This window comes from Clytia hemisphaerica, unplaced genomic scaffold (genome assembly GCF_902728285.1).
Source record: "Clytia hemisphaerica strain Z4C2 unplaced genomic scaffold, Clytia hemisphaerica genome assembly, whole genome shotgun sequence".
Lineage (NCBI taxonomy): Eukaryota > Metazoa > Cnidaria > Hydrozoa > Leptothecata > Clytiidae > Clytia > Clytia hemisphaerica.
In genome coordinates, this window is record NW_027103650.1 from 53,676 (window position 1) to 69,469 (window position 15,794).

A 15,794-nucleotide genomic window follows, 5' to 3' on the forward strand; every position below is an offset into this window, starting at 1 on the left:
TGGTTAAAAGATACGTCACCCGGGAGGGATAGAGTCAAACTTTGAAGAGAATTCTTCCCTTTAATTTTGATTTCATCGTGTTTAAACCACCTTCCTAACATCTCAAAAGACTTTAAATGCGTTCAGCAAACAGCTAAACCGGCGTGCGACGCCGGGCACCGGCTAGTTTCATATATTATGTATGCACATACTACAGTATGCGATTTCGTAAAATTTCGAATTTTACTTATTTTACTCGCAACTTGCTGCTGATAGATGCATCTCACTAGAACGAACAAACATCCATCCCACCCCATACTATCAAAAAAGCCAGAAAAATAATTTATCGACTCTACTCAATATATCGATTTTTTGAACCAACTAGCTTAGAAAAAGAAGTCGGAATCTCCCCCCAATCATCAAAAATTTCGGATGACTAAATTCCTCAATTGGAATATTGAATTCTTCACCTTTTGAGCTTTCCTCGATTAAGCCAATATATTTTTCCTCCATCATATATTCCGTTAGCTTTATGAATTTGCACACTTTTTAAAGAGAAATCACGTCATATTTGCTTTCTAATTCGTTAATAGCCTATCATCAAATATATCTGGGCGAGTACAAATCAAAAATTTGTCACAGTTTTTCGTGAAAGACTACCAATCGTTATTCCCTGTTGGAAAACTTGTCAAAGCCAAAATTCTAAGGTAACTACAGCCTTTTTATATTGATTCAGATACTTAGATTGTGTAAATATTATAATACATTGCATAATTTATAATTTCTCACGTTAGTACATAGGGTCCACCCCCCCCCCAGTATTTTCCTTCACTGACCGAATTTTCCAATTTTGAATCGAACCCTTCATTCAGAAGACTTTTTATAACTTTGTCTGCCTTTCCCTTTTCACGAGAAGATGATGTGAAAATACAGAAAGAAGTCTAATTTATTTCAAATCATCAGTTAGCAGTTGGTTAGGTACAGACTATCTAGACAATTAATGACGCGTGATTCTATCACGTTTTTCTTTTTGATCAAAGGATACTAGTGCAGTAACCCCACGTATGTGTTCGCCTTTTTTTCAGTATCAACCCCACAAATAACAATATTGATCTCTCCTTGCGTGGCAAAGACGTTAACGACCGCGATCCAGCCCCGCCTCCACCTAAACGTAAATCGACAGACGATACTGACGAAGGAACGAAAGTTACCGGGGACGGAGAAGAGAATGAGGAAGAGGGAGCAAGTCAAGCGAAGAAACGAAAGATTATGGACACGTCATTGGATGATGGAGGTACTGTATCAATTAAGCCATAGAGGTATAAAGAAAGACAGGAGATGAATTTGTCGGTAATTGGTCGTTAAAGTCTTTTGATTTCTTTTATTTAATAAATCAAAAGAAATTCTAGGCTCGCCCGATGAAATAGGACTTTTTAGTAGAACTCAAGTTTGCTCTGAACATTCTTACTATCAGCATCGAAGATTTCCAGCCTTCTAATATACGAGAATAAAATAAAATTTAGCTCCACGAAATAAGTTTGCGTTCAATTTTGTCATCCATTAAATTTTGTTTGAAAAGATATTTTCTCAAGCCAGAAAATGAAAAGTTCTTTATAAGCAGACACAATTTCAGACCCAATTTGTAGACAAAAAGTCGCTGGAGAATTTTGGAGGTAAGTATTTAGCAATAGAGTTCACCTTGAAGAAAATGTTGATCGAAAAATCTTGTCATTTGATGAAGGATTGCAAAGTTTACAGGCCCTTTTTTAATCCAAATATTTTCTTACACCAATGTCAGAAACAATGAATCTCGTCCCATCTTATTTCCAACACTTAAGTTAGCCAATAAGATTTTACCTATCAACAAAAGAGCTCATTAAAAATGCACGATATATGAGATTATGAGCATGCATACCTCGTAATATTTTTAATCGTAGGGCGAGCATGGTTACAATAGCATACTTCTCCTGTTTCTTTATACCTCCATGATTAAGCATAACCCCGCATGGCGAGAATTGAATTTACAACCTTTCTTACGGAAAGAGAAAATGAAGGCTTCAGATTAGACTAGCAAACTAGTCTGTAAATTAATCATGTCAGAGGGCGGGAACATAAAGGCGGCGGGCGTTTGCTAGAATAGGAGCTGCGTAGGAGAGCGAGCAAAAGTTGGTGAGAGGCTGCTGATATACAGACTAGAACATTCTGCCACGGCTTCATTTTGGAGGTTGTGAGAACGGAGGAGTGCTTTCCTAAATTTTGGAGGGAGAAAAGCCGACAGACCACTTTGTTTTGAATTTTGGGTGGTGGAGGAGCCACCTTTCAAGTTTTGAAACTTTTACATCTTTAGTTGTTTTTGTTATTCATACATTCTTAGAAAGGTAAGTATTTGCAATTTAGCTTCAGTTTTCTACAATCATCAAAAGTGTACAAGGATTATTCAGTTTTCCTTATGCAGGTTGGTGGTATATGTTACGTGCTTTTGGGGCTTTTTGCTAGCCTCTTTCATTCAAGGTAAGAAATATTTTTTCTAACAGTCTAATTTGGTTCCACCTAAATACTTTTTGCTTTTTATTTTAGTACTTACAGACTACTTGTTAAGGAACTTGATTACTCTAGTTTCATTGTGGCTAAGTGAACCCCTCCTGCAACACTCTTTTCTATGAGTACAACAGTAACACTAACCAGGCAGGAACTCTGCTCAAAAGTACCCAACAAAATAACCTTTTTGAAAAAATTTTGACACTATTTTTAGAATAATAACATATCATAATAATAATCAATAATTCTGACACTTTTAATATCTCACGATAACCTAACACAGGTTTTCAAGCCGTACCAAAAAATTTTTTGGTACGGTTTGAAAACTATTTTTAGGTTATCGTGAGAATAAACAGCGTTTCCTGGTTAGTTCAAAGAAACTCCAAAGATTATCCCTCTCATCACTCTCAATGTCATTACTGCCAGGCTGCTGTCTGACAGTCTGACCCTCTTCAACAGACTCACTGCTACAAAAAACAACCTGTCCTGACTGTCAGCATGTAACGTACCAGCCAAGCACAGGAAAATTACACGTACACATAGAAAATTAAATGGAAAACTTACAGAAAAGTACTTACTTCAGTCAGGGACAGTCGCCTTATTAGGAGACGCCTCCTGATTAGGAGACCCATCTCCTAATCAGGAGGTTCACGTCTCCTAATCAGGAGACGGGTGTAATTATCTCGTGAACGAGCAAACTGCGCATGATTTGATTGCTCCCAATGGAAAGAGCACAAAAAATTGATTCCATATGGTGATTTTCAGAAAAATCCACCGGTGGAATCAATCACTATTCTAATAATCTATAAGAACCAATCAGAAGTAAGAATCTGTCTTCTGAACAAAAGCGTCTCAAAAAGAAAAATGGCGGACATGAAAAAAATCAAGAGGGGCTTCGGTGTAGTGCTTTATATTAGGATTGTGATCGATTGCACCGAGAAATTTTGATAATTTTTTTAAAACTTTACCAATTCGAGGCTGCTCTTTCCATTAAAACTAGTTTCAAAATGCGCGGAAAAGCCTAAAGCCCTTAAAATTGAGATCAAAGTTTTATGTCTCCTAATTAGGAGACGGGTCTCCTAATCAAGCGACCCCAAGCGACCTACATGTCTCCTAATCAGGAGACGTCTCCTAATCAGGAGGCGTCTCCTAATAAGGCGACTGTCCCTGACTGTACTTTTAATAGTTAAGATGTCATATGTTGAATAACTAAAACTCCAACCTCAAAACAATGACACATTGGTGCATAATTATTATTATAAGTGTATTATTATAATTAAGTATTTCAGTCTGTCGAATGAAAAATATGTAACATCTGTCATGTACAAATTTAATTTGTGAAAAATTGAAATTTGCAGAATTTAGTGCTGTGATAAGATAGCTCTGATAGAAAATCCAGAGTTTATATGGTGACAGAAAAGTTTTTGGGTACACGTATTCATGATTTTAGAAAAATGCAGTATTTTTGTCATGAGAAGAGAATTATTGTAAATTCTGACCTTTTTCATAGACTGTGGCTATGTGCTGAAGAATTTTCTTGTCACACCAAAAATGCTGAAAAATTAACCTTACACTTTAAGATTTATGGCTAAATTTTTTTGGGAGTTTTCTTGCCACACTAATTTTACAATTTAATATAATTATTTAAATTAAAGTTACCTATTTGAGAAATTTTTGTTGTCAAACTGAGAATTCTGAATTTTCACCGTAATATAAATTCTGACAAATTTTCATCTACGTACAACTATAATTTTGGGGAAATCCCACTTGTTCGACAGTATACTTGTCCGACGGTACATTTGTTAGACCGGTTGTTTGACAGTTATTAGTTCGACACCCATTTGCTCGACTGCATGGTTGTTCGACGATCACTTGTTCGACACTCTTCTCTCAAACAACTGGTCTGTTGAACAACTATATAGATTGTCGAACAAGTGGATTGTCAATCAACTGGGTTGTCGATCATTTTGGCACCCATTTGTTCCACAACCCACTTGTTCGACATTCAATTTGACAAGAATTTGTTGAACAAGTAAGCTGTGGAAAAAATGGGTTGTTGAACATGTGACATATAGGTACTTATCACCCATTTTTCTGTAAATTGTAAGTATGTGTACTATAAAATTAACTTCACACTTGAAGATTTATGGCTGAATGAAAAAAATGAGTTTTCTTGCCACACTAATCTGGCAATTTAAAAATATGTAAATGTTTAAAGTTATAGTAGGTACTATGTGTACAGTACGTTTGAGAAATTTTTGTTGCCAAACTGAGAATTCTTAATTTTCTCCATAAATTCTGCAAAATTTCCCTCTACGTAAGTATATATAAGTTTTGGAAAAAAATACTAGAATTGAGTAAAACATAAGCATGGCGAAAAAATTTAATCATTTTTAGATGTAAGAAGACTTTTAATATTTCATAATTTGAAAGAAAATATTTTTTGGAGAAATTTGTCAGTGCCGCTTTACCATAACTTTATTTCTACTCAAAACTGTGTAATTTTATCATAGGGATAGATACAGTACGTATTAAACTCAAAACAAAGGGATAACCAGGTAGATATTCACAAAAGTTTGTAGAACTTCCAATACACACGACATTGTGTCAGTGTCGTGTAGTAGTCTCTGGTAGTCCAACAACCATATATTTTTGATAAAGAACCTTTGACTTGTGAGTCCTGGAAAATTAAAACGTCTTATGTGTTTGAATGTCAGTAAATAATTGTTAGCTACTGTACCTGGGTTATCCCTTTGATTACCACCTGCAAACCTAGGAAAAAGAAAGCTGTAATGAAAAAAAAACTCACAGTCCATAGTGTTTGCAATCTGAATACTCCATTCCTAAAATTGAATGAGTTATGAATAGGAAAAGATAACAAGTCAACAAGTTCTGATAACTGATGTTACAAGATTTTCCATCTTCTCTTGCCTCTCAAATCAAAACAAAAAACAATCAAAAATGAGCCAAAGAATTTTGCATGCAGAGAACCATGAAGAAAAGCCACATATACACAAAGAAGAGACTCATCAATAAGAAACAAGAAACAAAACAAAATCTTTTCAAATAAAAATTTCCACTAGAAGTCAGCCATTATTTTTTCCAATCACGTACTCCTTCCTCAAAAATCAAAACAACACGATCTGCGACTTTGACGGAAGTTTTCATTTCTCATTTCACGAATTTCTCAAAGTTCATTCATTTCTACAACGCCGAAATCTGGCGTTGTAAGATTGGGGCTTCAGCTTAGCCGTTTTTTCCTTCCTGGGGTTTCGCTCCAGTCGGGCTTTCAGCCCTCGCCGCCGACAAAATTTCTTCCTACGCTTACCTAACTCCTATGCTCACTTTTCTCGCGTGATACCGTTCCAGCCCGACTGGCGTGCCAGTCTAGCTTCAGATGTACACTTCTGAATTCCGCATTCCGAACGACATAATCTAGCGCCTAATTTGTTTTTCGTTTGGTTTTTCGAAATCTCGGGATGAGTTTTGCTTTCGTTTGTTTGAAAACCGAACAACAATAGTACTAATTATTTGGAAAAAATTGGCATCTAAATCGCTCTATGTTAGATTTTATTCTGACCGTTTAAGCCTGTTTGTACCATTTGCCTTTATTGTACTTAGCCTAACGCTAAAGTGAAGATTAAATGTTGCTGAAGTTATCAAAAATAAATAAAAAAATCGATAATTTTTCATATTGAGAAATAGTCGATAAATTTTCTGAAATTTTTATTTTTGGGTGCTTTTTTAATGGAGTTTTGATTTTGGCAAAAATCCTCTCAAATAATAATCATCAGGTGATAAAAAAATATTCAGCGATCAAAAAATATCTGGTGATCTTTCGGTTCGCTTCTTCACATAACCGAGGTGATGTATGTTTGTTTTTCTGCGACGAAGGCGGTAAGGTTCTAATTTGTCTAAATCCTGACTGACTGAGGACGACGGTAAATCAGCACTATTACCGACCTCGATTTTGTGGGTCAAAACTGTTGGCTATTCCAAATCGCTTCAGTCACTTTACCGTCCTCAAAAGTGTAAATACATAAACTCGCTATAATCTCTCATATGATGGTCTCGTGATTATGATACCTTCTTTATTTCAGATGCTGATTTGAATGAACAAGATGAATCTGACCAAGATGAGGTACAAAATCGGTTTTACTTTTAATAAAATATCATGAAGCCTAGTTTTGGAGGTGACTCCTTAGGTTGATGAAACCGTCGACCATGATTAATCTTTTCTTGATTAAAAACCCTTGATAATTCTTTTTAAATCTTTATCTAAATCTGACTAAATTTTTAAAAATGTGGGCCCTCAACTTTTTCTGGAATAGGGCCCAAAACTCTTAGCAATGTTTGTCGAAAGCCAAGATGGATACAGGATGGGCATAATTCAGTTATGTCAACAATAAAATTCAATTGACAGTTTGACTGTATGGTTCTTTCGCAGGAGATGAGTGAAGCAGAAGAAGATGAAGAAAGTTCTGAAGATGAAGAAGATACTGAAAAAGAAACTAAACCATCCCTCGATGTGAGTCAATACTATGATGCCATCTTCTATCTTACTTTTATACCTAATATAGATCATCCGCTTGAAATTTGTGATGAACAAGAGAATGAATGCCAATTCGGGTATTTTTATTTCTCCCTAATGATAGCTTGGGGTCTTTTACTGTTTTTATAGTTTGTCATATATTGATCAGTAAACTTGCCAACGATTTTCTCACGATGATGATAAATATTTCTCATTTTTTGCAAAATGAAGCATGATTCTTCTCATAAATGTCCATGTTTCTATTTGACAGATAAGCGGAGGATTCGATTGGTCAGCAGATGTGAAGATGAACACGCAATCTGATTCTGAAGAATCTGAAGACAATGAAGAAGATGATAAGGTATCTCCACCCTTCGTTCGTTCGTTTCTTCTTTCGTTCGTTCTTTCGTTCGTTCGTTCCTTCGTTCCTTTGTTCAGGTTTACCCAACTAGCACGAAAAAAGATTGCTGAAATTTATACCGACCCACCTAAAGAACGATTATATTGTCAACCTTTAATGAAATCCATTGAAATTATTGTTTTTTTTACAGAAATCAGCCAAGCAAACAAAGCGTCAGAAAAGAGCAGCCAAGAAGGCAGAAGAAGAATCGCTTCACAAGGTTTTACCAAGATTCTGTTTTATTTATAAAGAAAAATCTATTGCTAGCAATTTTCACTTCGCTATGAAGATGTGATTCTCGAAATGGATGTCTTTTTTTTGAAAAATTCAAAGCACGTATCGGGTTCTATCAAGCATAATTCAATTGTCAATAAAACTGATTTTTGAAGCCGGAACTTACTAAAATCGCCGGGAAAACGGTTTCTCTTGAATTTCTCGAGCTGTATATTATATTTTTTCATAAAATTTAGCTTTTGATTGATGTAAAATGGCAATACCTAAAATGTAAAGGAGCCTAATTTTCGAAAAAATATCTTCCGGCCGCCCGGTCGAAATTGCTAGAAATATGCCGGAAAAAGCAGTTTTTACAATTTTCTCAAGATTCCATCCTTAGTTTTTTCTGATAAGTGTTACGATGTTATGTATTCATGTAATTTCACAATCTTAGTGTTTTTCCGGTCTGCATTTTGATGATTTGAGTTAGAGCAAGGTCGAAGGTGACAGGTCGCAGTGTCACCTTCGACCTTGCTCTAACTCAAATCATGAGGTAGGTCCAATCAGCGTTCCTGCTTGTTACCAGTCTAACGATCTCTTTTTCACTTTAGGCGGAATTAGCACTATTGGATACAGAAAGACAGCTTGAATCGGCGGAGGACTTTGACCGTCTTGTCCTCGGTTCGCCAAACAGCTCCATTGTTTGGATACAGTACATGGCTTTTCATCTACATGCAGCTGAGGTCGATAAAGCTATCGCTGTTGGCCGAAAAGCCCTCAAGACCATCTCTTTCAGGTACTATGGTCATTATTTTGTTAAAACATTTTCTAAACGATTTCTAAACACTCACACAAAGTTTTCCAGGCAGTTCCAAGAGGTTTATTACACTCCTATTTCAATAACCTGATCAAAATCTTTTAGCCAGATAACATGATAGAATGATTTAGCAAAAAATACTCTCTCGGTAGGATTTTCAAATCGATATATTTCAAGTGGGTAGCTAGGCGGTCCCACCGGATCTGTGACACAGAGGTGCATTTCATTGTGGTAACAACAGTTTAATCCATTTTAAAAAGTAAAGGTCAATTTTTTGAGTACTTAACATTGGCAATCCAGAAGTTTTCGAGAGTGTTTTATCTACTCTCGGTCATTGTCAGTCGATGTTGATTAAGATCAAAGGTAATAACTGCCTGGGAAAATGCTGTTCTTAACGAAAGTAACATCAAAGGTAATAAATGCCTGGGAAATTGCTGTTCTTAACGGAAGTAACATATTCCGTTATTGAAATGTTAAGAATATCCTGCAAATTTAAAGTTTTATTCTCTGATAGTGATAACACAGCAGTTTACCGTGTTTTACCAATGGTTTCAGACACTTTTTCACTCGGAAGGATTTTCAAGCCGATCTTTCAAGTGGTTGGGCGGTCCCACCCAATTTATAAGTACTAACATCGGCCATCATTGATTTCATGAAATTTTTCGAGGGTGTTTCTTCTACTCTCGATCGTCGGTCGATGTAGAAAATGATGAAGGTTAACAAATGCCGACGGGGATGGGAAATCTCTTTATTTTAATGGGTAGAAAATATCTTATTCTATTGTTTATCCCCAAAAGAGTGGTTGTCATTGCACAGTCACGGTTTTATATTTTTTTCAACGTTGTGTTATAGGGAAGAACAAGAAAAGTTGAATATTTGGGTAGCGCTGTTGAACTTGGAGAATTCATACGGTACCAAAGCTTCCTTGGAAACACTTTTCCAAGAAGCCGTGAAAGCGAACGAACCGAAGAAAGTTTATGTTAAAATGGTCGAATTGTATGTTAAAAACGATAAGAACGAGGTTTGTTATTCACAATGATAGTTATTAATATACTCATGTCTCCTCAGAACTGCTCAGCAGAAGAAAAATAACGCTCTAGGTAGATTTTCAATGATTGCACTGCTTTGTATCTATATAAAATGGCGAGTTGTGTATGGTGCTTTTCCTGTAACGGAAACAGTTAGTTTTCATTTTATTTAGATCCTGACTGACTAAGGACGACGGTAAATCAGTAGTTTCATCGCCCTTGATTTTGTTGCTTAACACCGGGGGTTTTCAAATTGTCTCATTCATTCCGCCGTCCTCAAAAGGGTTTACAACTTCGCTGCTGGATGAGCTAGATGTCGTGCTTTGGCTGAAAAGTATGCCGTATCTTGGTAGAAAATCCCCTAAGTCACGTGACATTACAATGGAATTTCAGTGTTAGACCAATCAGAAGCTTCGCGGGTTTTCGAAAGCAATAGCAACAAGATGTTCAATTTTTTTTGCCCGTGATGTCTTAAAGCACGACATCTAGACCTTCGGGCTTTATAAATCTGTGCTACAGATGGAGTCTCTATTAAATTTTTTTTGGTCCGTATTAACCAACCAATCTCATGCCAATCTGCGTTTGCCTGCCGAATATCTATTAACAAAAAAAGCTACCTAGTGATAACTAATAACTTTCATCATTGAAATTGTAGGAAGCAGAGAAGCTGTATCAAGTGATGTTGAAACGTTTTAAGCAGAGCAAGAAGGTGTGGGTTGGATATGCATACTTCTTGATGAAGATTGGCAAACACGAGGAAGCTAGAGCTCTCTTGCAGAGGAGTTTGAAATCATTGCAACAAAGAAAACGTAAGTAACTTTCCTGAATAAATAGACTCCTCTCGCAAGGGATTGAGAATTGTATTCGAGATAGAAGTGTGAATTAAGCCCTTAAAACGGTCAAATGCGAGTCCGATATCGGAGAACAATCCGGGACGGTGGTAGACAAGATATAGGTTCAAATGTAAATAGAGTTGATGATCAACGTCTTTAGATTGTTTTCACGGAATCCGCTATCTAGATGAACTGCAAATTAAAACATGACAGGAACGAGGGTCCTGGTGAGGGTTAACAATTTTAAATTATAAACTATTACTGAACTGATCTTCTTATTGAAAAGAATGTATAATGATCTGATGGTTAGCAATTGTTCGTGAAACTGTTATATTCATTTATGATGTGAAAATGATACCGTCTTAATCTGGATTTTTAAACTGCACTACTTCCCATGATAATTATATCAAACGGGATCTAAAGTAGTTGTTATGGATATACGAAAACAATATTTGGGACAAGATGGAGTTTTTACAAGCTTTTAAATGATTTGGTTGGGCGTTAACCAGTAATAAAACAATTTTGTTACTTTTTCTAAAGAACACGTCATTTTCATTGCTTCAAATGACCAATTATTAAGGTATCTTATAAAAACTCCATCTCATTTACAATATTTGAAGGGAGCCATTATGTTTTCCTTTTTCGGAACTTCCTCCTTAACATCCGTGGTTCGTGACCGATCATCTTATGCTTTTTTGTAAAGTAACTGTAAAATTAACTTTCCAATATTGGGACTCTTTGACAATCTAAACGTTAAAAGAATTGTTAAAAATAAGAACTTTATTTCAATAATAATTTTAGCAAAGTGATCAAACGATTAGAAATTTTCACTTTGGCTTTTCGAATTCGAATCTTTCAAAAACTATAAGTCACTGTCGAAGAATAAACCTGCTATCTCTCTGTAATTCGAACAAAGTTGATTTTCCCATGTTCGAATTAGGAGTGAGAGTCAATCCATGTTACAACAAGCAACGGTCTGCTAAGTGCAAGACAACGCCCTTTAAAGAATAGTTTACCTAATCAATTTACTAGCCCTGCGAAGAACAACAGCATCTTTAAGTCTTTTTACGTCATTTTCCCTATTCTAGACGTTGCTACCATTTTGAAATTCGCCATTATGGAATTCAAGCTCGGTGAAGCACAGCGTGGTGGAACTATATTTGAAAGTTTACTGAAGAACTATCCAAAGAAGACAGACATCTGGTCAATCTATATCGATATGTGGATTCGTGAACAGGACTTTGAGCAAGTCAGGTAAGACCCTAATTTAGACGTCCTACCTTCTTTCGGTGTGAGACGGAAAGTTGACTGTTTTAAAGATTGTTTTTCAAGTACGATTTAACGAAGTCATTGCGTATTACAGGCAACTTTTTACAAATTTTCGCAAGGGAAGGAAAGGTAGAAAGACGGCTTTCTTAACCTGAGCTAATGTACTGGCTTTACAGTCTTCCATTTTTATGCAATGCTATAAATATCCAAATTAGTAATTAGTGTCATTAACCGTTAACCTTGATTGATTGACAGTGATTGACCTAGTTGATTTTTCACTCGGAAAAAAACGAGAAAAAAAAATTGAAACCAATTATTTTCTTAAACGAAAATCGCATTTATTTCAAACAATTGTGCGATATTCAAGTAAAACAAAGACAGATGCATTAGCCTTTTAAGGAAATAGTACAATTTTGTCATTTTGATCCAGGTTTTCTGACCTTGCGTGGGAGTTCTTGTACGTAAAAATGTTAACTTTTTCAAACGCTAAATTAAACCATTTAAACCAAATTTTTTTTCCCTCCAACGGATTCTTTGTACCTGAGGAAATTGGGATCATTGACTTTGCACGTTCAGTATGACATCTTTCTCTGCATTTTCGTCAAAGTTTTTCACGCATAAACATCAGGCTAAAATGACTAAGCATTACCGACTGCGTCAATAGATACATAGTTTGATGCAAGGTTTTGATGCTTTTTTTCTTCGATCCTTTTCATCGCCAAGAAAAAAAATTTGGTAGATGGAATATGAAAATCAAATCAAAAATATATCTTTCTAATAAGAAACGAACTTTTTGATACCTCCATGAAACGTGACGAGTTTTTATGTTATACGTACCTTTCATAGTAAACTAGACAAATGTTTAAAGCCCTTTTCAATTACTTTAATATTTTTTTCTAATTGGTAATATTCTACTCCTGAATAAATTTTTGACAAGCACAAAACCGCTATTTATATCAAGTTCTATCAAAAGTTGCAGCCCTTTTTTTGTCTTTGCTGCAGATTATATTGAGACAACAATTTTTTATTTTAATGAAACCAACAATGGATTGATGTTATTAATTTTCGAGAATATATTTTGATATCTAGTATCATCTTCAGCTCTAAGAATAAAAGCAAAGTCAAAATTAAAAAGTAAAACTGAGTAAAACATTCATTCGATTTCTACACATTCGACAAACACTCTATACCATACATACACTAACTACAAGATGCTTTTTGAATTCAAATTTTAGAAAGACTACAGGGAAAAAATTAATAATCGGAAAATAGAAAGGCCATAAAATTCAAGTAAAAAGATCGGTACAATCTATTATAATTCAAATGTCAAAGTCCTACTCTTATACTCATCTTTTGTATTCAAACTCGGTTTAATGTTCTTAATATGCAATGCTTGAAGGGTCATTAATTGACTTTCAGATTTGGAAGTTTGAGCGATGATTTATATCTTTTGTGATGTCACCACACTTTTGATGTGACCTGTTACCGGACCAGATCTGCGGTGTCCTTTAACCCTTTAAGTGCTAATGTCGTATATATCAGGCATGGGCTATGTAGTAGGGCGAAGCCTAGTTTGAGTTAGAAATCGTCATTTTTGGTCTAACTCGTAGGAATCGGATTGGGCTTCATTGCCAAGCAAAGAAAAATCAAAAGTGAGTCTTTTCAGCGAGATTTTAAGCTAAAAAGTCAAAAAAAAGGCAAAAATTTGACAAAAATCCACTTTTTTAAGATTTTGACCATTTTTTGACCGTTTTTGGTCAACGAGTGACTCAAGAACCTCCAAATTTGGCCTTGATTAACTTGATTCTGTCCTCCAGCGAATTAGTTTGAAGATTAACCACTCGGCACCTTTCTATCATTCAGTTAGGGCCGCGACAGGAGACTCTAAGCTATTCAACGGGCTATAAACGAGCTTCTAACTCCTTCTAGATCCGGAGATATAAGCCTTTAAAGTTTGAACTAGCGATTTTCTTTAAAAAACTTAGAAAAAAATGACCGTGGCACTTAAAGGGATAATACGGGTTGTCAAATGTCGGACCGTTTGTCCAACATAACACGCATCACTTATGAACTTTTCCACGGGTGCTCTTTCTTAAATTAATTTTAACATCCAATTTTTTTGGTGGTTCTGCATTAAGTTTCGCACCCTGATGTTAGAACTGACACTTTAAATCTAATTCGTTCAGAATTTGGAATTTTGTCAGTAAGCCATGAGAAAAAACAGACTTCGTTGCAATGCCAAGTGATACATACAACCGTACATTGTGTTTATTTTTAGTCCGTAAGGATATCCTATTCAACCAAATTATTGCTATGACAATATCACCTTTGCTTTACCTTTGCTTTGGTCCACTATCTCATCTCCCTTTACCTGTATATAATGTAATGCCTCGTCATTCAGACACCTATTATTTCTAACCAATCAGAGGGCTCCATTCTTCTTCATCGTCAATAAAAGATATCGTTATAAAGCAGCTTGTACCATTTCCTGTTGTTTCCATGTTGTAGGATGTTTTTCTTCCTGTTTCTGTGACTCGTTCCCAAACCCCTGTCTTCTATTATTTAAAAACAGGTAACAGAACAATATTTCGGCCTACTGTTTGTGTACCAAATTAGCACCGGCATGCATTGTCTCAAAAGTTATATCACTTTAAATGATGAGTCATATTTCATTTTTGTTTTGCATTCTGAACAATTTATTGAAGACCATTAATCAAGATATTTTGATTCCCTGGTATTCGGTTGTATTTATATTTATGATGAGGTCCCGCAAATTCAAATCTCATTATCATCTTTGATCCGTCTACCAAAACTTATTATTTCTCTAATACCCATCATAACATTTGGTAGATTTTACTTATTTTACTTTATTTATCGGGAATACCTTATTGATAGAAATTTCGTCGGCAAAAGATTTCGTCACTTGCTATTTCGTCACTTTCTACCGACGAACAGTTCTTTGTCATAAGTAGCACATAAACCCAAAATTCATCGTTAAAGTTTTCATTTTTAAATGAAAAATTATAAGAGTAAGAATCAATCATTAGGTGAAAAGTATTCTTCGGTAAACCACTGGATTTTTCGTTCCTTTTTTCCAACGAATTGTTTACCGATAAGGTACAAGGTTGTCATTCCATGGTATTCGTGAAACAAACGTGTCTGTCCCTTTTTTTGGACCTACCTTAAAGGGGCTCCTATTAATTAACCTGCGTCCGTCCGTCCGTCTGTTATTAGGTTTTCTCGGGATTGGCTCATTAGTTCTTTCTGTTTTTTGTTTTTTTGCACAGTGATGCAAAATTATAATGCCCAAAATGTGACGGAGCCCGATTTTCGAAAAAGAATTTGGGGGGGTGAATTTCAGCCAAAAAACGGCTGAAATAGGGTTTTTGTTGAAAAACGGAATCATTATTTTTATAACCAGGTTGGTCCATAAAAGTATCGCTTGTTTAACTTTGCCTCTACACCCAAACAATAACTAAATGTGTTTTTCTTCATCTTCACAGGAACATCTTTGAACGAGTTATCACGTTGAGCCTTTCTACGAAGAAGATGAAATTTCTTTTCAAGAGATATGTTGCTTTCGAAGAACAACACGGCGATAAAACTTCTGTCGAAAAAGTCCGACAAAAAGCAGCCGAATATATTGACCGACATCTTTTTGACGACGCTGAAGAATAAATAAAAGCTATTCGTTATACCCAAAAACTTTGATGACTAATGCTAGTTGGACCTTGACACGATATCTCATTGGTTGAAAGTCCTCTTTCCACCGATTTGTTCTCTCATAATAAAGACCAGCATTATCTAAAGAAAAGTGAAAATCGACTGAATATTATCTTATTTGCTCCAAAGTACATATTGGATATTTTTATCGCATTTATATTTTATATCTTTTAAAACTTACAGATACATATTTTGTTGCCGATATTTTTTAACCTTTTTTGATATATGAATTTAGTAGAGATAAAAGTGAGGGTGGAAAATGATTTTTAAACTGCGTTATCATTATGCATTATCATCACTATTCAGGGCGATGAACGTTCATGATCTTTATGGGAACGGGTATTATGCGGTCATGACTTCAATATCAAAATGCTATTTCATATTTATCAGCATGCGTTTTCCTACAGTAGTAATTTCCTTAACAGTAATGGAGTAATGGAAATTACTAAGACGAGTCACTAAG

The 15,794-nt window shown here is 35.4% G+C and overlaps 1 protein-coding gene across 1 annotated transcript in view; it reads left to right on the plus strand.

Annotated features, from left to right (window-relative positions):
• LOC136803080 (protein RRP5 homolog) overlaps positions 1-15,594 on the plus strand; it is a 49,546-nt gene extending 33,952 nt beyond the window's left edge. The window contains exons 37-47 of the mRNA XM_067059829.1: positions 573-686; positions 1,065-1,273; positions 6,618-6,658; positions 6,965-7,045; positions 7,320-7,409; positions 7,600-7,668; positions 8,273-8,457; positions 9,331-9,499; positions 10,162-10,315; positions 11,428-11,593; positions 15,112-15,594. Coding sequence (XP_066915930.1) covers positions 573-686; positions 1,065-1,273; positions 6,618-6,658; positions 6,965-7,045; positions 7,320-7,409; positions 7,600-7,668; positions 8,273-8,457; positions 9,331-9,499; positions 10,162-10,315; positions 11,428-11,593; positions 15,112-15,286 — 1,453 coding nt within the window. The 3' untranslated portion in view covers positions 15,287-15,594. The remainder of the gene's footprint in view (positions 1-572; positions 687-1,064; positions 1,274-6,617; positions 6,659-6,964; positions 7,046-7,319; positions 7,410-7,599; positions 7,669-8,272; positions 8,458-9,330; positions 9,500-10,161; positions 10,316-11,427; positions 11,594-15,111) is intronic.
• The last annotated feature ends 200 nt before the right edge of the window (positions 15,595-15,794 follow it).